The 23,312-nt window shown below is 45.9% G+C and overlaps 1 protein-coding gene across 10 annotated transcripts in view; it reads left to right on the top strand.

The window, feature by feature from the left end:
• The window catches only part of nfixa (nuclear factor I/Xa), a 112,379-nt gene that overhangs the window by 79,247 nt on the left and 9,820 nt on the right, over positions 1-23,312 (top strand). For 4 of the 10 annotated variants that reach the window (XM_068727753.1, XM_068727751.1, XM_068727755.1 and 1 more), the window contains 9 exons: positions 9,496-9,558; positions 9,910-9,984; positions 10,193-10,316; positions 10,818-10,853; positions 11,235-11,362; positions 12,410-12,484; positions 16,906-17,034; positions 20,890-21,059; positions 22,787-22,934. In XM_068727753.1, coding sequence (XP_068583854.1) covers positions 9,496-9,558; positions 9,910-9,984; positions 10,193-10,316; positions 10,818-10,853; positions 11,235-11,362; positions 12,410-12,484; positions 16,906-17,034; positions 20,890-21,059; positions 22,787-22,934 — 948 coding nt within the window. The remainder of the gene's footprint in view (positions 1-9,495; positions 9,559-9,909; positions 9,985-10,192; positions 10,317-10,817; positions 10,854-11,234; positions 11,363-12,409; positions 12,485-16,905; positions 17,035-20,889; positions 21,060-22,786; positions 22,935-23,312) is intronic. The other 6 variants (XM_068727759.1, XM_068727758.1, XM_068727752.1 and 3 more) reach the window with 5 other exon arrangements.

Here is a 23,312-nt window from a genome sequence, read left to right as displayed (position 1 = left end):
GCTCTGTATTCTCTGCACTGCACTTTCTCCGCGACGTGTTCGGCTTTCTTTTTTTGCAAAGCTGCACTCAACTGCTCACTTCACTCCAGTCCTCAACACTGAAGTAAATCAACACTGTACAGCGTTTTACATGACTTATTTTCGTACTCTGCTGACCCCCGTGCGTCCTCCCAAGCTCCCTTGTAGTTTTACTTCTCCCTGCTTCCTTCCTACAAACTTTTCCCCTTCTTGTATTGCTCTTCTCTTCTGTGCGTTCTGTCACAGTGCTTTGTCTTTTTGTTTTAATTTTCTGACCGTGCTCTTTTTCTTTTGCAAATCTACACCCCCCCCCCCCCCCCCCAAGCTCACACATCTTTCTATCTCTGCACCCTTCACCCTTTCTGGTAGCTTTGCCCCTCTCGAGCTGCCTCTTTGTCTTAACGGCACTCCGCTCCGGTTGGAAAGTGTCAGGCTTTTTGATTCGAGACACTTTCATTTGAAGGCGATAGTGTGCACGCTCCATGTTGGATCTTTGCTATCTAAGGGCAAAATGCAGCAGGGATAAGCTCCTACTCACATCTCAATAATATTCACGGCTCCATATTTCACTTTGATTTTATTCATGTCACATCTCTCTCTCTCTCCCTCTCCCTCTCTCTCTCTCCCTCTCTCTCTCGCTCTCTCTCCCTTTTCATCTCTTTGTCTCCCTTTTCTCTCCGATTCTGGCCTGCTTCTCTCGCACAGTCTAGAGAGTGAAGTCTGAGCTAGCTGAGAAGCCTGGCCCAGGGCCTTGTTGCTTTATTTGCATTTCACCATGCTCTCAATGTGCCAGGAAAATGCCACCTGGTGGTGATAACCTCCTACTGCAGCCACCCATTCCATGTGTCTGCCTCTCTGATATTTGTATCATGTGAAAGTCGTGTAGGTAGAGACCCCCCCCCCCCCTTTTCCTCCTGTTCCCCTTCTCTTTCCCTTTCCGGCCTTTGTGCAGCTGTATTTATTTGGGCTACACAGAGACACCGGTCCTTAACACGCTCGGGCCCCCGCGCCAGTTGACGCCTTTAAGCTGAGTGGAGATGGAGGTTGACAGGGTAATAATGCTGGTGTCAACACCGCTTACAGGACAGTTATATCAGTATCAGCTCAGCGGGGGGGACGTTCACACTCTGTTAGGCTGGGTCGTGAACCGTGCTGGGGGCCCCCAGCCTCAGACACACACACACACACACACACACACACACACAGAAACGCACACACACACACACACGCAGTACACTCAAGCTTCTGCTAATGAAGCAGCTTAGACGCACATGAACGCAAAATGCTCAAACTCGCATGCAGCAAACACAAATTTAAACATACATGCTGAACACAAAATCCAGCGCATGTACACATATTCCTGACATGTTCTTTTGAACACAACCTCGTGATTCCGTGTAAGTGTTACTTTTTAAAGCACATTCTCCACGCGTTAAAGAGATTTATATATTCAAATTGAATCAACTAAGTTGGGCACACTTCATATCAGAGCCTTGTGTGCTTTCTCTCCCTGACACGTGTCAGCTGGAGGAGTACATTTGTACAAGTGTGTGTTTGCATGTTTTTGTGTGTGTGTGTGTGTGTGTGTGTGTGTGTGTGCGCACGTGCGAGGCTGTGTGTCTTCTTGTCTGTTTAAGTAGGATTTTTGCTCCTTGAGCCCTAACGGTCCTTCAGGACTTTGAGCGGCTGTCCAAAAGCAAGTCTTGTCAGCACGACTCCAAAGCACAGAATCCCATTTACACTCGACTATCCATATTAATTATGAATCAGAGTTCTGTTGGAGGCCTCTGTTACCGCATTGCATAGCAATGATCACAGTAACCAAATGGGATGCTAACAGGATCGCCCGTCTACACAAATGCTACTATTTCACCACTAAGTGTCAAAAGGAAATTACAATATATAAAATATAATAGAGGCTCTTGTTTAGTTTTGCATAGAGCTTCTGAATGAGTTCCAGGTTTGCTTTTATTTGACTCTCCGTCTTAAGAGTCTGTCAGGAGAGTGAATTCATTATCTGCTCAGGTACATTACTACACTATATCTTTACATGATATAAAAATACTTATTCTGATGCCATTTTAATCTTCACAGCTTCATCTTTCAATATGCGTAACCTAGAACAAGCTGACGAGCTCTTAAATACTGGCAAGGCATTGTTTGTTTCAAATGCTCTGATTTAAGGAAACAAGCCATGGCACGAGTGCGGATACTAAGTCCATGACTCATTCTCAGCTCAATGCAGTAAAGTGGCAGAAGAGGGCAACATGAATGAAAATATGTTGAGCATTGATACACTGGTTTTTGGGAGCACCCTTTAAAATGAAAAAGACTCAAATTTACTTGATCTAATGATGGGAGTTGACTATCAAATCTTTACCGATGTTGACGTCATTGGGACATGCAAGCCTAAATTAGGAGAACCCAGTGACAAATCCAACATACAGCTAACGAGAGTTTGACTCAAACTTGTGAAACCGGGCCTGATTCATGCACACACACAACAGTGGATTCACACATCCTGTACTTAGGTTCATAACTCTCATGGGAAGTCATTTTACACCCCTCTGAGTAAGCGTTGGCTTACTTTAAATGCCACAAGTGAATGAGTTCACCCTTGATTATGCAGAATATATCTGTTTACTTGTAAGCCTTTTAACAAAATTCTGAATTGCTTTTATTTGACATTTTCTTTTCCACATACTGTACAGTAACGAAGCACTTAAAATCTTTCTAATTGGTATACCTTGGGTTTTCATGCGCTCACTCTTGGAATTTCCCAAAATTGATTTTTATAGGCCATTGGGTAGGCTAATTTAATATAATCTGCCCCGTTTTGGGGATTCTACCTCTGGGCCTACAACCTCATAATTAGCCTAGCTTATATTGTAGCAGCTTGGGAATACCCTGGTGACTTCACCAAGCCAATAACTTTGGATAAAACATGTCTGGAGAAACAGTTAGGGACCCAGTTTGAGGAGGCCCTGTGTAACCCACGGTTGGGTCTCAACCCAGTGATGGAGATGCATTATGCTGTGTCGCTGTGTCACACAGGTCCACAGTAATCTGCATTGAAGGAGCCAAGAGGTGATGGTGGGGTGAGGATAAGAGGATGAATGGAGAGAGGGAAGAACAACGGGAAGGAGTGAACGGGATAAATAAGAAGGGGGGTGCATGGGCATCCAGCCAGCCTCATACCCTCCACTCGGCACCCCACCCTCTCACTATCACCCCCTCCGCCCATTCCCTGCGAGTTCATGCATGCTATCTCGACCCATAACCCCCTCCTTTCCCCTCTCTCCCACTTTCTTTTGCTCCCGTTCCCATCCTCCATGCTCCCAGCCATGTAATCCCCCTCTCCCTCCTCCCTCCATCCTCTCCCACTCGCTCCCATCCTTTCCTCCTCCTCCCCTCCATCTCTCGCTTTTCTTCCCATCCCTCCCCTTCGTCTCTCAGCATCCCTCTCTCCTGGGTCTCTCTCGCCGTGGTGTGGTGCTGTTGGCAGAGCGTGGGCGCAGGCGGCACACAGACGGGAGCACAGATGGGCAGCAAGCTGCGCAGGGCGGCCAGGCACACCTGCTCCACACACACACACACACACACACACACACACACAGAGCCCTACTCTGCCACCTCGCCACACAGCCTGCCTGGCACAGTGATACAGGGACACAAACACAAATACACACGGACACACAAGCATACATACATACTGACATACATTCATTTGTACATCCATACGTATACAAACGTTCGTGCATACATAGATTATATACTATGCAAACAGTAATACACACGTTCCTATGCACACATGCAATACCGAATTTCACTTTTGATTTTTTTTACATTTTCCTTCTCTTATAAGATTTCAAGTTTCACTACGAAGTAACTTATAAGTTTATGCTTTCATTTGTAAAGGTCACATTTGCAGTATTACTGTGTGTGTGCGCGCGCGCACACACACAGTAGCCACGATAAAGAGTTGTGAACACTGAAACAGAAATATACCCTCATATGACACAGACTTAAATAATTAAAGTATAAAACGGAAAAAAATATATATAAATAAAAAAGAAAAAAAATAATAAAATAACGTCCAATAAAAGAGCTGAGTGAACATCTGTGTGGGATAGCCGGGGGGATTAGGAGGGTTTGGAACATTTTAAGCGCATTAAGGATTAAAAAAAGGTCAGAATGTTTAGCAACATACCGATAAACCTCTTAAGCGAAACCCAATTGGGAGGCTGTACCGCGTTATCCTGTGTTTTGGGGAGGAGAAGAGAGCAGAGGAGAGGGGGGGGGAGTCGAGTTGACATTTGTTCCAACAAGGAGGGAAATCTCTGTGAACCGACAGTCTGTGCACATGCATGTAGCTGCACACATTGCACATATGGACACACGCTGGTTTGATGGGGCCACAGAGTACATCAGCTCACTTGTTGGTTTTGTACATTGATGTCAGAAGTGTGCGTGCTTGTACTGCACAGTCGCTCACAAATGACCAGCACTGTTTATGCATCTGTCAAACAGTGGTGCGCCACTGCAGGGCCCACTTTTACATTTTCTGACCTTGACTTTTACTTTGGTTTTCATCCCATGTTTGTATTCAGCATTCAGCTCGTACATTTCCGCACTCGGAAAAATGAAATTTGTTGCATTTTTGGTTTTGTCTGTTACCGTAGGGTGCATGTTTTAATGTGTTTTAATGTGGGGTTGTTGGTTTTTTGGTTGTTTTTCTTTTACAACTGAGCTTAAGTTTAATGCTTCTCTCCGTCTGCTCGCCATGAGGAGTGACAGACTGGAAAAATCTGTCTGACCCCTGTCACCAGTCGGTCAACAGCACAATCTTAACAGCTCACTGAGCCAAAACCTAATCCACAATTGGTGGATGGATGGTGGCTTGGTTGGTTGGGTGGTTTGATAGACAGGGTAACAGTTTTAACAGAGTAGAGTAGTGAAGAGAATAAATAGAAGATGCTGTGGGCTTTGAGAATGATTCGTTGTGTTGGTTGAGAACAGGGATGGAGGTGCTTATAGAAGACCGGATGAGAATGTCACCATAAAACCAAAAAGATGAGGAGGAGAATGCAGTAAGGATTGAATTAATGCAGAGGAACACCACAGAAATGCACTCCGTATGTCAGAGGGATGGTATGGGATCGTGAGCGGGAGAGAGCACCCACAGTGGGGGGTACAGCACTGTGCGTCAAGGCCATGATGACTGGGGTTATGTTGGTTGCGGTGAGGGTCGTGAGATTTGCCCCGGAGCCTGCAGGGAAACTCTGTAATCAGCAACCAATGACAGCAGCCGCCACGAAGCTGCAGCCACAAAGAATCACTACAGTTAGAGAGCAGACTCCCAAAAAACTCACCACCTGGCATGTCTCGACGTATCAACTTGCCATGTGCTAAAGGGCTAACACGTGAGCAAACATTTGCTCATATTTCTTGCTACTTGTCAAATTTTGGTTGAATATCAGCGCAGGTTTGGTCTGCCAACTGCTACCAAAACGATCCCAGTCTTTTCATCTTACTGGAACTGGATCTCGCGGTCTCCACCAGCCACTCGTTTACATTGGCTCCGCAATACAGAGCAAGATTTAGTAGAAGCATGACTTTTCAAATGTTTTTTATTCATATCAATTGCTGAAAATGTGCGCCTTACTTACTCTCGACCTCAGAATTCTCTCCCTCACTTGAAAGGTGTCTCACGCCAATTTCACATTGGGGAAATTGAGTGTAAGTGAGAAATTGTGCATGAAGCAAAAATCTTAGTTTTTTGATTGTGTTGAAATCTTAACGTCTGACTTGAAAAATATTTTTAATCGAGTTGGTGGGAAAGCCAAGTTTCTCCTCATGCCTGTCACACCCCATTGCCCCAAACTGTTTCATCAAGATCGACTCATACACTGAACCACGTAGAGTCAATCTTGCCAATCCAGTGCCAGGTGGGACTGGGGCTTAGTGTAAAACCAGGTGAAACAGGTGTAGATGACTGATGCGCAGACCCGAAAGGCCCAAAGCACAAAACACTTGTTTAGAGGAAACCCTCAAATGTGATGGTTCCAGTGTTTAATCACGATTGCCAAACAGTTGGTTATCAAAAATTAAGCACAACCCTAGATGTGCTTCTTGTTTGTATGTGTACATCATCGGGTCCAAACAGTGGACTCCGTTAATCTGTGTGTATTTTAGTTTTAATACACTGGTGTGAAAGGTTTGAGGTTAGAGATGGGCTTGCTGGCGGTGGAGGTGGAGGGGCATCCAGAGGGGACTGCAGGACTATGATTGGGGTTGCTGAAGGGAGGGCTTTGGGGGGCTGCGGTGGGAAGATAAGGGGCTGGATGTGTGGTTAGGAGGCTGGGGAGGGGAGGGGGGGGGGCTGCTGTTGTAGGCAGCAGCTGGCAAAGCAGTGATAACCAGCAACCAGACCTCCTCTGTCTTGTCACCTTCTCCCTGTCCTCTTCACTTGTCTACCCAGCTATATGATGCACTGTTGGACTCCACAGTGACACTGATTTCCAGTCAATGATGTAGTGCTGCATTGTAAATGCAGTGTTAGTTGACTAAGCAGCCCGAGCCCAGAGAACTACAACTGTTGAAAGCTCTGGTTTCTAGCAAGGTCATCTTATTGTACAGTCTTGACAACAGCATGTCAAGAGCTGAATGAACTCTCTCTCTGTGTTTGTAGAGAGGACAGCACGGAGGATATTATCAACACTTTGAAAGCGTTTTAAATGAAAAAGGTAGTTGTCGTGCTGTAAACCAACATGTATCCTTTCGTCGTCCGTACTCTGAGAGACGATGCGGTTTGGCCGGTCGAGGCCTCGGGGTGATGTTGAGGACAGCTATCAGTGTCACTGCCACTGCACATGTTCTCCCTGACAGTCTCTTATCTACAATGAGCCTCGGTTTTCACTCCTTGGTCTCTCACACCTCTGCAACAGCAGAACATGTTGGGGTCATGACAGGCCAACAGTGCGCCATTTAAGAGAACAGTGAGGGCAGGATTTCCAAGTCCAGGGTATTTCCTAAAAGTGATATGTCCACGCTGAAAAACAACTGTTCTCTGTTACTTAGTAAGATATACAGGATATGATTCTAAAGTAGGGGACATCATGGAAATGTAGTCCCCAAATAAAGATTGCATTTCCATGGTGTCAACATAGTTGTTCATGGTGTCAATCTGTTATTGTAACAAGGTCTGAACTTGTTCTTTTAGTTGTTGAGATAAACTTTATGGGACTTTGTAACATTTAGCAGATACCAGGAACAGACTCAGCACTAATTAAAACTGACGTTGTCAACCATCTTCACATTAAATATAAACATAACTGAGCATCATGCGCCACACTTAGATTGTTTCATCTTGATGCCATTGGTTTCCGCAACAATATTACCAAACCTGCCTTTGTGAAAGCCTTGAAACATAGTCAGTAGATATGACAATAGAGTAATAAAAACCTAATAGAAGCAGTCGCTGCTAAAGTGACATTTGTACCTTGAGCCTCCATCTGTGATCGTTCGTTCCCGTGGAAGTCTTGTGAAGGTTTGTGGCAGCAAAGCGTACCCTGCAAACTTAGCCGTTGGACTCAGATATCTCTCCAGCATACTGCACATACAGTAAGGTGGCTGTGTGTCTACCCAGTGCATGTATGGTGTGAGAAATAGGGTGTTTACAATATTGTAGAGCCCTGTGGTGAAATACTACACGACGGCAAAAGGTCCAGTGAAGTCAGGTTGTTTTTCTCAACAGCTTTCATTGGCCATCATATATGTTTACTCTTGAGTGTGTACCTCAGTGTTTGTCCACGTAGGAGTGTGTGTGTGTGTGTGTGTGTGTGTGTGTGTGTGTGTGTGTGTGTGTGTGTGTGTGTGTGTGTTTGAAAGTGTCTGGGTGCGTGCACGTCGGGGGCGCAGCCTCGTATGTTTGGAGTGAGTGCCGTCAGTTAGCTGGAATGTGGCGCTACCGCCAATGCTAAGATGGCTGCCAAGCTCTAAGATGGCTGCCAGGATTACACCCAGCCAGTGAGAGAGACGGAGAGGAGCGGGAGATTCTGCATGAGAAGAGAGGGGGAAAAAAGAAGCCCTCTTTCCTTTTTCTGCGCTCTTTCTTTCTTCCATTCTCGCTCTCGTCTGTCTCGCCCCTCTCTCTGTGGATAAGCAGTGCTTCGTAGGCAGCGAGACAGGTCTGTTATTGTTTCTGCTCAGTAATCTGTGGCTTAGTGTGGCTGCAAGGCAAGTGCTGCTGGCAGGAGTCTGTGTGCTCTGTTATCACCTACAGCCTGCAGATAAACACCTCCTTTAGCTAGCTTGCTAGCTAGCCACAGCCTAGCAAGGCCTGAGTGGCTGGCGAGTAGCATTAGGGCCCCCACACCACACCGGGCCTGGAAGCGGAGCGCAGTCTTTCTCACCAACTCGTGTCACGTGGTCACAAATACAGAGGAAGCACATGCAGCTGCCCAGCCTGTGTTGTATATTCATAAACATACATGCGTACACACGTTTCGACATCTTCTTTTTCCACATCCCAGACCAGAGCACACCGTCTTTAGACCGACTTTTCTCAGCACTCGTGTTACACAAACCTCCTCTCGCACCCTCCTATTACAGCCTGCAGCTCCTCCAGGTCTAATTGTGGCCCTTTGTTGCCAAGACTTGGCGTGTTTGTGTCTGCACATGTGAGTGCTTTCGTCGACCAGTCATAACAGGTGTGTGTGTGTGTGTGTGTGTGTGTGTGTGTGTGTGTGCGCGCGCATGTGTTTGTGTTGCTCTGCTGTCATTTGATCCCAAGAGGAAGAGTTTTGCCTCAGCTCAAACAGACTCCCAGCCAGGACTGGTGTGGTCAGCCTTCACCCAGGATCTGTGTGTGTGTGTGTGTGTTTATGTGCCTGTGTGTGCGTGTGTTTGTATGTGTGTCCATGCAAGGATTACAACATGTATTAAAGGAAGAAACAAAAATTAAAGAAACAGCTTGAGAGAGAAGGTTGTGTGGGTGTGTGTTCATGTATGTGTGTGTGTGCAAGGTGCTCTGTTTACGCAGACAAAATCCCTACCAGAAAGAAGGTATTAAATAGGATTAGGGCGAGGGATATGATTGCGTGGTTAGATACTAAATGGCAGCACACTGTAAATCATTGCACCTTAAGTCAGGAGGGAAAAAGGGAGACGGGAGAGAACATTCTTAGATACAAGACTGTCACACAAAAATGCGTGAATTCACACACGCGCACACTCACAAGATGTATATCATACTCCAGCACATACTGCAAGTCCCTCTTATTTCCTCTCACACCTCAAATATCACAGTCTTGGCAGCATGGACACATATACACAGCTATGAGTCACAGAGACATTGTACACTTACCAGTATGTTTTTCATTATTTTCTTTTCTTTTCTTTTTGTAGCATACAAACCGGATCCTAACCATTTGGCTCTTTCTCTTCTGTCCCCTCCCTGTCCCTGTTTCTGTGCAGAATCCGGACAATCAGACAGCTCCAGCCAACAGGGGGACACAGACATCAAACCACCGCCCAATGGTAGGTGCGCACACACACACACACACACACACACACACACACAGATCCATGTCCAAACACTGTCAAATCAGCATACCAGAATTGATTCCATCATGCTTATCAGTCTTAACATATTCCAATTATGGATCCAATTAGCAAACACACTCGCACAGATGTTGATCCACAAACATAGTTGCAGATGGTCGCCCTCTCAAAGGGATGTGATTTTCAGAGTTTCTTCCAATTTGTTTTTTTTTTTTTTTTTGGCTTTGTTTGAAACACAATTCCATTGAATTTCTGATATAGTGCTATTTTTCTCCAAATCTTTTTTGTGTCTGTATGTAAGTCCTGATCACATACTCTTCTGCACAGGGCACCTGAGTTTCCAGGACTGCTTCGTCACCTCAGGGGTGTGGAACGTGGCAGAGCTGGTCAGAGTGTCGCAGAGTAAGTAGTAAAAACTGTAGTATTTGTTTTCTGATTGGGAATAAAAACTGCAACAAAAACAGGAACCATTTTGATAACATATACTACACAATCCAGTATATGCATCCTAAGTGTATGCAGGTACAATGAGACTCAATGTAATTATATGGATGAATATTTTCCTTTATATACATATCTTAACTCATTCTGCCATTTCTCTCCCTGTCAGCACCCGTAGCCACGGCGTCAGGTCCTAACTTCTCATTGGCTGACCTGGACAGCAGTCCCAGCTACTACAACATCAACCAGGTGGCTCTGGGGCGACGCTCCCTCACCTCCCCTCCTTCCACCAGGTACACAGCCCCACTCTGATTTTCACGCAGACAACAGTAGTGTACGGGCGTTGGGAGATGCATGTTGCTCGGTGGAAACACCAGTGACCATTATACAAGTCCAGCTGTCCGCCATTAGTCGAGTCTAGAGACCATGTGGCAGTAGCAGTGCTACCTTGGTATGTGATTTGCTGTGAAGCCAAGGGCAGACTGGAGGGAAGTGTGAAATCACAGTAATATCCGCCAACCGTATATCGCTTCGTACCGCAAGGATGACTTTACTGGCGAGTAAAAGTGCCCCGTTTCATTGAGCTTTCTCGCTATAAATGGCATCTCGTGCCACAGTCCATTTCCAGCCTTGGAATCTGTCCTGAACCTCTTCATATGTGTGTGCGTGTGTCCCTGTTAGCTGCTCTCCTCTTTATGAATGTGTGATGCTCTTTCTGCTATTTCTTCATTTGTGTCTTTTTCTTAACTTGTCTCTTTCTCTCTTCTTACCTCTGTCGTCTGCTGTCACTTTAGGTCTGAGGTGGAGTTGTACGCAAACCTTCCACGGAGGTAGTTATGAACACCAACAAACTAATGAGACACACGCACAGAAAAACACACACACACACACACACACACACACACAGAAAGAGAGAGAGTCTTCCTGTGTGGCTGTCTCTGCTTCCTAACTTTTCTTATTGTTTCCTCCTTCTTCATTCGGAGTTTTCTCGCGCTGTGCCTGTTCTGCTCTTTACGATAGTTCTATCGTTTCCACTAAGATGTGAAACGTTAAAATGCTTGTTTGTATGATTGCTTTTAAGTTGTCAGTCCTGCAAGTTATTTTATCCTTGATCCATACATTCTCTGCCATTAAATATTGAAAAGAAAATCATGCCTGCTCTCCCCCCCTCTCTTTCTGTCTCCCACCTCATCCTCCCCCTGCGGCCTCAGCTCAACCAAGAGGAAGTCATTAGACGACAGTGAGCTGGAGAGCCCCACAGATGATGTTTTCTACCCGGGACGCTCGCCCGCTGCCAGCTCCTCCCAGTCCAGTGCGTGGCCCAACGACATGGATGCAGGTACCCCACCCCCCCACGCCTTTATCCAGCCCCACACCTGTCACCTACTAAGCAAGCATCATGAGACATTTTCACCACCAAAGTCCAAACTGATGCTTCCATCTGACTTTGTCTCTTCTCCACACTCCCTACCTCAATCACCCGCCTTCCTCTACCTCAGTCTGACCCTTCTACACCTCAGAGATGCAGCGACACAGAGAGTGCAGCTCCTACATACCAAAGAGAGACTAAACTATTTATTAAATAATGAAAGGGGTGACCCAGATTGACCAGGGTCTATTGGTCACGGTGTTTAGCAATATGACGAAAAAGCAATTAAAGTAGTTTAAACATGTAACACCCTGTCACATGTGAGCTTATAAACCATAGAGACTTGAAATATAAATGTCTAAAGTCACATTCTTTTCTCAGATTTGTCTCACACCGATTGGAATAGTCTCTCCCTTCAATGTTTAGTAAATGGGGTTTAAAAGCATCATCATGTTTTAAATTATAGTCTTGGCCTTTTTTATTTGGTCACCATTTTTAACACTATTACTATAACCTCAGAAAATTGAATTCATCATGGATAAATGGTGCTAAATGCTAGCCGCCAAATAGCTCCAGACGTCGGGGATATCAATGCCGAGATGAATCAAGGATGAAACACCAGCTTACAGCAGCCTGTATTAAGGCTTTGTGTCGGAGTTTCCATTGTTTTGGCCGTAGCCACTATACCTCTGTGATTCAGCTTTATGGACATTACCATCTTTATTCTACCTCCTCAGTAATCTTTTCTCCCCCCCCCCCCCCCCCCCCCAAACAACCCAATAACTCCAAGATAAATAAAAACCCTCTCTTGTTCACTTCCTCACTCCCAAATTCACATTTACTCATCCTCAGCCTAAAGCCTTAATCCCACATCCAGTTTACCTGATGTTGTGTCAATTATCAGTCATCCACTGCCTCCATCATACACAAATGCATTCACTCTTAACTCTCTCTCATTCTCTCTCTGTCTGTCTTTCTCCCTATCTCATTGTTAACAATACCCTTCTCCACTTTCAGTGCAGCACCATTTGGCGAGTGTGCAGGAGAGGAAGATAAAACATGAAAACGATGGCGTGCAGTTTCCTTACCATGGTTAGAACAACATTGATTACACTCACTTGACATATTTGCTATTTGTCAGCCTTTATGTTGCTCTGTCATTCCTCTGTGTATGTATGTATGTATGTATGTATATATATATATATATATATATATATATATATATATATATACATACATACATACAATGAATCTGCATATGTATATGATATATACTGTGTGTGTGATTATGTTTATATATTAGTTGTATGATGTCTGTGGTCAGGACAGTGGTCCCACAAAATGGGACTACACTATATTTGTGTCATAATATCAGTATTTAGTTTAGTTCTTATCAGATTGATTTCATTGCTGCTGATCTAAAATGTAATTTCCTGTGACGTACAGTCAAGGATGATCCTGTTCAGGCTTCACTTTCTGCGTGAAACATGAGGCTACACTTAGCTCACCTAACATCCCTGACTCTATCTCCACCCAGCTTTGATTGACAGATGTCACCAGACCGACGACACCAACAGGCATATTCACACACTCTGCCCGTTCTGCTCATGCACAGCGAATCACTCGCGTACCTACAGACCCCCCACGCACACACATGCACACACACTACTCACACACTTCTACACACACACACACACACACACACACACACACACACACACACACACACCCCCCCCGTGCGTGCGCGTGCAGACGTTCGCACATAGAAGCACATGCTTATCGTGCTGCCCACCCCTGCAGGTGTTCAGGTGCCTGCCTTGCCTCCATCCCTCTGTCGTTCCATCCCTCCCTTGCTTCAAATCCCTCATTAAGACGCTTACCGTCTGTGGATCAGAGGTGTAAAACCCTTCCTCCTGCTCCCTAGCTCTCCCTTCAACCCTCCATCCCCGTCTCCCTGCTGTCTAATTGAAAACGTGTACAGCAGGAGGGACCCTGGGGGGGGAAACATGTCAGAGGAGAGAAGGAGGAGAGAGAAGCAGAAAGCAGGCAAGTGGGAGGTGAGAGCGGGAAGAGAGGACGACTTTGGTGGACTGGAATGGTGATAGCTAATGAGAGAGAAGGGTTATCAGGATGGGAACTAGAGGAGCCAAAAGCCCTGGTTAGGTTTTGCCCCAGTCTACTCGCACTCGAGCCTCAGCGGCTGCTCTCCTGCTCCCGCTCCACTTAGCTGTAAATGTAATTAAGAGGCTGCTCATCAGAGCCACAACAGAGGCTGCTGCACGCCTTAGCGCACCAGAGCCTCATCTTTTTTCTTTTTTTTTCTCCGTCTCCCACTCTCTCTCTCTCTTTTTCCTCGCTGTGTATGCGCACCACCCCCTTACTCTCCAAAGTGCACCACACACAGACGCGTACACCTCCTAATGAGTTTGGCAAATAGAGGTGTGGAATAACGTGCAAATCTGGACCCTTTACCCAATTAATTTACAAAATCCAAGTGAAAAATTAGGAAGCGAAAAGCTTTTGTAATTATCAGCTGTTTCTCTTTTTTAATTTCGTGTGGGTTTGGATTTTTTTTTTTTTAACAGTAGCTAGCGCAAAACATGGTCCACACCCGAGAGAAACCAAAGCAGGCAGGAGAGATGGAGGAACGGAGCGAGTAGAGAGTGTGTGATTTTTTTGTACGGTGTGTATCCGATTTTTTCCAAATTATCCCACCTGCCACAGGCAAAGCTCATGTGGGAATTCCCGTCCAGGCGGGGGGTATGTAAACAAGCAAGCACAAACACACACACACACACACACACACACACAAGCGCACATACAAACAAACCAAGGGGCTTCTAACAAAAAAATTTAAAAATCAGACAACACACTCACACACAGGTGTGCCTCGCCGTCTGTCCACGGCACCGTCTACTCCCCCTGACTCCCTCCATTACCAACAACACACACGCACACACACATATCCAGCAACACACACACACACTGATGTATGAAGATCCATCCATACATAGGAATCACACAAAAGCGGTTACTTTCGGAAAAACACAGATTTTTGCACACATATCTCACGGCCCACTCACACACACACACACACACGCGCACACACAGCTGAAGCATGGTCCCAGATGGTGTTTCCGTGTGTGTGTAGCCTTGGGATCCGTGAGGATGCTCGAGACATCTGCTCCACAGGGGCTGGAAGAGGGGTGGGGGAGGTTAGCGGAGGCAAACGAAACAACCAGGATTTCATATTAGTTCCAAATGATTGTGAAATTTTCCTGAGACACCAGAGACTCGTGGTGGTGGTGGTGGGGGCCTTTTCTTGGTGCTTTGAGTTAAATGTTACAGGCCCGTAGAGGGATACGGCTGGATGTGCATATGTGGTTCAAATCACCGGGGAGAGGAGAATTCCCTGACTTTCCCTCACTTGGTTAAACCACTATCTCCTGTCTTTTCCAACTCTGTGTGTGTGTGTGTGTGTGTGTGTGTGTGTGTGTGTGTGTGTGTGTGTGTGTGTGTGTGTGTGTCTGTCTGTCTGTGTGCTTCAGAGGCGCATCTGGTGGCAGGCCTGTTAGTGCAAAGAGACAGAAGGGTCATCCTGGGAGCGCTTGATTGGTTGCCAGTGAAATACTAAGGCTTGCCAGGAGAGGAAACAGTGCAGTTGTGGCACACACACACACACACACACACACACACACACACACACACACACACACACAAACCAGATCAGGCCATTGCACAGTCTCTGAAGCACCGAACTACTGTCTTTCACATTCACTCGGTGTTAGTGACATTGCTCAACCCTCCGATATATACAGATGTCAATCTCCATCTGATCTTCTCTATGTCTCCTGCCTCTGATTTCTATACTTCAGAATTATTTTATACTTCCGAAATAAAAGCGCATAACTCCCTTACTGAAACCATGACTATATAATCTGTAAGGTTCTGGTTTCTTACACTTCCTTGCAACTTTCAGTCGTTCCCCTCTCTCTCCCCTCTAGTGCCTCTCCTTGTTTAAGTCTCTGCAGACTGCTCTTATTTCCAGTTTTCTCCCACCACTGTGACAGTGTCATAGCAATCACTGCTAACTATTGGTGTCAGAAGTGGGATCGGGGTTGTCTTCATGCTTGGAATCTGACTGACAGTACAATACGCCCCCAGACTCCCGCTACAGTGGGGGGAGAAAAAAAAAAGAAGAAGAAATATATGTCTGCAAAAGACATAAATGGTTCACACATATTCACTCCCACCTGCTTGAGACTTAACTCTTTCACACAGGGAGGGAAGGTTTTACACGCCCCCACACTCCCATAGACTTTCACACGTCTCCAGCTGGAGAACTGAGGAGGAATCATATTTAATGCCTTGTTTGATGCGGAGGGGGCCACAGAAATAGACTACAAAACAAGTCTTAAAAAAATGTAAAAAAAAGTTTAAAAAGAGAACATTATCACATCACTCACTTGTTAGGAAGATTAGAAGAAAACTTAATGTTAATTAAGTTTCATCAGTTAAAATGTAGCAGTGTTGTAAGGGTCTTTGTTTTTTGTGATTGGACACGTGGTTGTGCTTTCGAGCGCGTTGAGACGTTGAGTGTGTGAGCGAGAGATAATAACCATATTTAACATCTTATGACATTCCAATTTCATACATGTCGTCAGAGCAACGCATTGAAAAACAAGACTGCTGCTGCATTTTTCACAGGTTCTGCTTTGCTCCCTCGCTCCCTCGCATATTTTCATGTCTCCCACGTCCTTCTCGCCTCTCTCTCCCTCTCCCTCTGTCTCCTCTCTCTGTCCGTCTGCTTGTCTTTCGCACTCAGCAGCTGCCGTGTCCATACTGTACAGTGTGTGCTATTTCTGAATGAAGCCTTCTTCTCGTGCAGCCAGCCTGTGAGCTGCACTGAAGCCAGACCACAACTCGCTGACTGTGGCTGTACGGTGGCCATGCTCGTGCACAGAGAAAGCCTGCAGTTGGCACCTGACAGAGAGAGAAAAACAGAGAGACAGAGATGAGACAGAAAAAACATACAGTGGCACAGAGAGGTTTTTATAGCGACAGATGTGCTTTGGCTCCAAAACAAAGACCAGATTCAGATTGGCTTTTGATATTTCTCCCATTTTTCTTTTGAAGACATGCAGCTAGGATTTGAAATATGGCTCAGCCCTTATTATACGACTATAATGCTGGGAGTTGGGAGTCCTACAGTATATCTTTGAATGACTTACGACAGAGTCCTCTGATTGACTCATTGAAACGAATAAGAGTGAATGGCCAACAGCCAAAAGGACAGGGATTAATGCACTGCCATCAACCAATGAGGAAAATAAACAATCTAATCAGAAAATCATGATTGTTAAAGTCCCCTTCAACAAAAAGTCAAATTGATATTTTATTTTTTTAGTGAAGCCAATAAAAGAAGCAACAATTTGTTGATTAAAACCACCTCTCTCTTTTCCTCCCTCTTCCCCCCCCACTTTTTTTGTTGATCCCATTTTTTTTTTTGCCAGGACTGTCCTCGCCTGGTTCACTTAAGAAGCCGGGGAAGTTTGATTTCAACGCCCTGACTTCCCAGACGAGGTCCCCCCGCATGGCGTTCACACACCACCCGCTGCCTGTGCTGGCAGGAGTGAGACCAGGTGAGAGCCCTGCCATGAAACCAACAACCCCGATCCCCCCTTTTATAATCTGAAAAAGAGAGAGAAGGAAAGGGAGTGTCAAACGTGATACTAGATTGCCATATTTACACCTCAAACTCCTCTGGAAAACAAAGAAATTGTACAATCGCTTGCCTGAAAATAAAAGTCCTAAACATACTTGCTGAGAAAGCAAAATAAAACTTTAAGATCCTACAGTTGCAACTGCTGAGAAGTACAGAGTTTCACCTGTTCAATGTTACTGCTATCATCATGGCTTGGCATAAATTTCTCTCTCTCTCTTTCAGCCTCTCTCCATCCATCCATTGTTGTTTTACCATTATCTTTGTGCCTTTGTGTTTTAATATTGTCATTGCATGGTACCATCGCTGCATCCATGCCTTTGTGACTGATTTGCCTCACATCTTACTGCTTCATGCATCCATTGTAATGTTCTTGTTCAGTTCCTGCATTTTAACTGACAAAGCTGTTTATTCTCATGTAATGAACTTGACTGGCTGTGTTAATTTACCAAATGGAGCTATAAGCACACTATATAGTTTAATTTATGTTGTTAGAAGACAAAACACTTCTATGTACAGTGACATTTAACTATAAAGCAAGGAATCTCTGTCTGTCTGTCTGTGTGTCCCTCGCATATCTCGAGAACCGTTCATCGGATCTACTTGACACTTGTGGGCGTTTTGCTTGGACCCCGTTGAGTGCCTTGTCGAATTTGGTGCAATTTGGACACGTTCAATATTAATACACTTTGAATGAATTGGCGAACAGCGCTCTGTGTAGCAGTCGAGCAGAGCTCCAGGGCTCTGCAGACTGGAGCATTGGGTTTGCAGCGGGGCTCATTGACTGCAGTTCACTTTTGCTGCTAGATTCTGGATATACAAACGTTACAACCAAGCTCTTCGCCACTTCTCTGCAGCACGTCCGGGACCGGGAGCATTCGGCCGAACGGCCACGTGCAACAAACGCTCTGCCCCCCCGACAAGGCTGTAAGCGTCTACTGTCTTTAAGAAGTGGATGAAGTCACCGTGACGTCGACCATTGTTTTGTTGACTGAGAAATTGAGGCCTGAAGTTTGGCATCTTCACCGTCGCCATTTAGTTTTTTTGCCGTCGCCATCTTGCAACCACAAGTGACACGAGAGGGTAGAGCTAAGTACAACCAAATGCTGAATAGGACATTTTTAGGCGACCAAAAATGCTACAGTTATCTTTCACACATGGCCATGCACACGCCCCCTGCTGGCTATTTGGAAGAATGTTAGTTTAGGGCGCTTCAGCATTGGCATGGTGCTGCCTGGCTGTCAGCAGCAATGCCGGGAGCCAAGCAATAAGTCTGTTCTGAACGGGCATTGCACTAGTGAGATGAAAAACCTTGGAAATAGCTTCCTCTACTCTTTATTATATACGTAAGAAGAAGACATCAAACAAGCAGTAGATTCGTATGTGTGTATGGGTTTTTACATTCAGAGGCAACATTACAGTTTTTCTTTTGTTCTTCAAAAGATGTGTTAGGTCGGTTTCTCCTGAGAGTGTTTAGCAAATACAGATTTGAAAAAGGAGTAGGAAGAAGTGACAGAGACTGAACCCACAGTGCAGCAGTGGATAGAGTTATTGCAGTGTTTCCAAGGTCTTGTTTCATGAGAGGCTTTAAGGGTAATTTGTCCTCATAAGAGCTTTTCGGTCCTACAGGATAACCGGTTTCTCCATCTCCAGTCAAAGAATTCCCAAAGTCTCCAGGATCTCAAGTTTGCCAAAAAGTCCCTGTAGGCTGGTCTTACTTTTCAAAGGAATGAATATGTCCTCCCCTCTCTATCTCTCCCTCTCATTCCATTTGTCTCTCAGAGGGATGGTTTGGTCCACAGCCAAACCAGACCTACCATGTAAAGGTCATTTGGACTCATTGCCCTCCGTGTTGAAACATATTGAATTTAACTTGCGGAGCTCCCCACAGTATATTTATAAAATATAGTCCCGGCCGGATCTCGCACCGTTAAGCCTTGTTGTTCATCTGCACAGAGCAGTCCTGTGCCCTCTGGAGAATCCAAAAACACCAGATTGAATATTGCACTTAAATTGATTTCTAAAATGTTCTCCTCTTGTTTTCTGTGCGCGAACTGAAGAGGTGTGAGGGACCGGCTCAGGTTTCTTTGTTCCCCAACTAACTTCTCACACTCTCCAAACTGTGCGCGCAGACTGTTGGCTGAGGGGTTTTCATGTAACAGAGAGGCTGTAATGAGACAGTGTATGGGTGCATTTGTGCACGCACACACTGATACGCATGTGCGTGTACATTGACACTCTCATGGAGGACTCTCTGTGCTAAAATGGCTGCCGTCCAAATGGAATGTCCCTCGGAGGCCTTGGTTCTATAAAGAGACTGGAGGATGATGGGAGGGAGGGAAGCGGAGAGCGATGAAAAGAGAAATGGGGGTAGACAGAGAGGGGGGGGGGAGCAGTTAGCAATCAGGGCTTGCCTTGGATGGACCCGAGCTGTTTGCTGCTGTTGTGTAAGTCTAGTGAGTGTGGGTGTTCAGGAGTAAGGGCTGGATGGTTTATGTCCTGTTTTTGGCTCTGGACTGACGTGGAGAGCTGCCAGGTTGACTGTTGTCTGATTATACTAGTCTGGAGAGTCCGCCATTGTGACCGCGATTACACACTCTCACACACACGCACCAGTTTACGTGCAAAGACAGACATAGCAGCGCATTCAGACGGACAGACAGGCGGGCTGCAAAAAATACAAACTAAGATACAGACAGAGAGGCAGAGGATCCGCACACAAAAAGACTGGAACACCAAAACATCGAAAGTTTGAACAAACCGGCACTCAGACACTTTGTGAGTTCAGCGTACACAAGAGATGGTAGGTGACAGACATAATCACAGATGCTTGTTCGCCAGGCTCCCCCTCACCTAGCAGCTTGCCTCTTTTGGTTTGGTGTGCCAAATTGCCAAAGCCATAGAATCTCAGCAGACAAGACAGACAGTGGAGCCTAGTGTGTGTGTGAGTGAGTGTGTGTGGTAAGCTGGCTGGCTGACTAATGTCTCTGGGAGGCGTTTTGTGGTCGGTTGGGAGCGGAGGGGAGATTCTCTCTCAAGCTTCAAACTACTGGGCAGAACCGCACAGCAAGGATATGCTGCTGATTGATTACACTTCACCGACAAGCAATAAAACAAAAGTGGAAAAACCCAGTGTGTGTGGCTCTGTCGTACCCCAGCGGTCTGTGTGTGTGTGTGCATTTGAGAGAGAAATGGAGAGGGAGCAGAAGGCAGAAAATACTGTAACACACTCTAAGCGTGTATGGGACTGTGAAAGTGTGTGTGTGTGTGTGTGTGTGTGTGTGTGTGTGTGTGTGTGTGTGTGTGTGTGTGTGTGTTGGTGCCAGGCTTACCAGAGGTACAGAGAAATCTAGTGGGCTGATTTATAAAACGAATGGGACCAGATGTTGCCCAATAGCCAGGGATAATGCCAGTCATTTGTAAGCAGTAACAGCTTCAGTCAGTCAACCACAAGATAATGTCACAGCTATTTTGGATGTTATGACAATAATAGGCCAAAGCGGCAACCTGGTCTTTGATGCCAGCTGCGTCGGTGCTTAGTTAAAACATATGCATGTCTTATATTCCGTCATAGGTGTGCATGTTAATCTGATATCATGGTGTGCAGAGTGTTATGTATGCTCAACATCTGTTCTGTGTCTTTAGTAGGAAAAAACAATAGAATGACCTGAGCCTCACTGTGTTTTTTTCCTCTTTTGGTCTCTCGTCTCCTTACTCTTCCTCCTCTCCTTTACCATTACTGTTTCCTATCCCCTTTTTCACTCTTCCTCCTCAGGGAGTCCCCGTGCCTCAGCCTCAGCCCTGCACTTCCCCTCTTCCTCCATCATCCAGCAGTCCAGCCCGTACTTCACCCACCCCACCATACGCTACCATCACCACCAGGACCCGCTTAAGGAGTTTGTGCAGTTCGTGTGCACCGACGGCACAGGGCAGCCCAGCGCACAGGTAAGTGCTCTGTGGGTTCAGCAAAGGAGGGGGGAGGGGAGGGGAGAGCGGGATGGTCTGCGGTGCAAAAGATGACAAGAGGTCAGTTTATTTTTGTGGAATTTACTGGAGGAGATGCGAGAACACAAGAAAGCATCAGCATTATAACTGTATGCAGACTGACCGCTCCATCCTTTTTTTGTAAGATATGCATGTGCAACAAGGTCATGTGACCCTTGACCTAGGAATAGAGACATCTTTATGAAGTGAAGCAACTTTGCAGAGGAAGAGGAAAATGTTTTTTTAGGGCAAATCCATCAACAGGAGGAGGCAGCCAGATGTGCTTGAACAAAAGTAAAAAAAAAACCTCATCTGCAGAAATCTAAGGGAGTCAAACCACATTTGACTCATGATACGTTCAGCGACGTATCATGTGGCACCTACTCCCACTGTTAGGTAGGAGAACATCTTGTCTGTGGATATGTTCAAGTAAATACCAGGGAAAAGCCATTTTTTGGGCAGACAGGTCATGTATGATCTGGGCGATACTGGCAAACTTGACAGAGACTGGTGTGTAGACCGACACATTAGCACTGTTTGGAGAGTTAGGTATCCGTGGAAGGAAACTGAAGCAGACATTTAAGACTCCTGGTGCATTCCAATAGCCATTTAACAAGCCCTCATTGACCCGTCGCCATTGTGAGTGATGTCCCTTCACTCTAAAAATGCTCTTTTCTCAAGGGGCACCTCTTTCCCAGTCTCCACTGCGATCTGTAACAATTTCCTCTGCACAACGCATGGTGGAAGTATAAGTAACCAAATCAAATTTATCTGAAACTAACATACCGTGACATACGTCCAAGTGCCAAGGAGAGTTGAAAAATAGTGATCAGAACATACCATGTGTCCGGGGGGAAGCAGCAGACGCTTGTGAGTGGCTGAGGAGGAAACTAACTGCGGAAGCTAACTGGAGCACGGGGGGGCGGCTTTTTGAGGTGTTGTGGGCAATTCAGTGAAACATCAGTGCAGGGAGGGGCCCCCTTGATGAGCCCAGTGACATGCCGTTTATTGAAATGCCGGCATTATTTCGATGCATATCCACTAAGGTGCAGGGTGCTGGTAGTACTGTAAACCTCTACTGTAAACGTGGCCTTCTGAGCTACTTTGACACCACACATCAGGCCCTTTTCATGTCCTATTGTCCTTTGTTCTCAGGACTTCACACACTAAAGACACCGTATGATTTATGAAATTGTACATACACTGCACACACACAGGCACCCTTTTCTCATTGCTGATTTCCCCTTCTTTTTTTTAATTCTTACATTACACTATAATAACTTTCCTTGTGGACAACTCCATTTTTCTTTTCCCCTCGTGTGTTGACAAGGTTCGTCACTTTTCCACATCTTATTTACCTCACTATTTTCAGCCAAACTGATATTTTTGTTGTTTTATTTTTATTTTTTTTAATGTGTGAGTTTGCTGATCTCTCTTGTCCCTGTGTGCGAGCAGTCACGTGGGTTTCGGTTTGTCTGAGCGTGCTAAAGAATAATTGTGTGGCATCTGTCTATATATGAGTGTCTTACATTGAGACTGTGTGTGTGTGTGTGTGTGTGTGTGTGTGTGTGTGTGTGTGTGTGTGTGTGTGTGTGTGACTTTATGTTGCGTGTGTGTGTTTGGCTCCCTGTGCACTGTATATTCTCGGGGTGTGTCATGCTCACCCTGTCTGTATGGTCCGTCTGCAGCCTAATGGAGGTGGCCAGAGCAAAATGCCGGGCTCCTTCCTGCTGCCCCCGCCACCCCCGGTGGCACGCCCTGTGCCCCTCCCCATGCCCGACTCTAAAATCATCAGCACGCCCACTGACGGCGGACTCAGCTCACCCGCATCTCCGTGTAAGTCACCCCCTCCCCACTCCTACTCCCCTCCACAAAACCCCCCATTACTGGCCCAGTCTCCCCACGGACTTCAGTCCGAGCCGATTTTAGCCTCCACTAGGTTGTTTAGCTCTTAGCTGGCAGCTAATTTGTCCTCCGTTCCAAGCAATACTACATCGAGCTTATTAGACTGGAACAAATGTAGCCATCCTAGAAGTCCCAGTATTGATGTGCAGTGCAGCAACATTGGGCCTTTTCTCTCTATTCTTGTCATGCAGCCAGTGAAAGAGCTCAGGTCTGGGACTTCTACGATGACTGCTGTAGTTTTTCATAGTCTAGCTGTCAAACACTCAGCAGCCCCAGGAGCTTCACTCCTATATCATCCATCACCTTATG

The sequence above is a fragment of the Cebidichthys violaceus genome, unplaced genomic scaffold, assembly GCF_023349555.1.
Source record: "Cebidichthys violaceus isolate CVI_PGR_0920_01 unplaced genomic scaffold, fCebVio1.0.p SCAF_4, whole genome shotgun sequence".
Classification (NCBI taxonomy): Eukaryota; Metazoa; Chordata; class Actinopteri; order Perciformes; family Stichaeidae; genus Cebidichthys; species Cebidichthys violaceus.
This window is presented reverse-complemented; position numbering and strand designations above follow the sequence as displayed.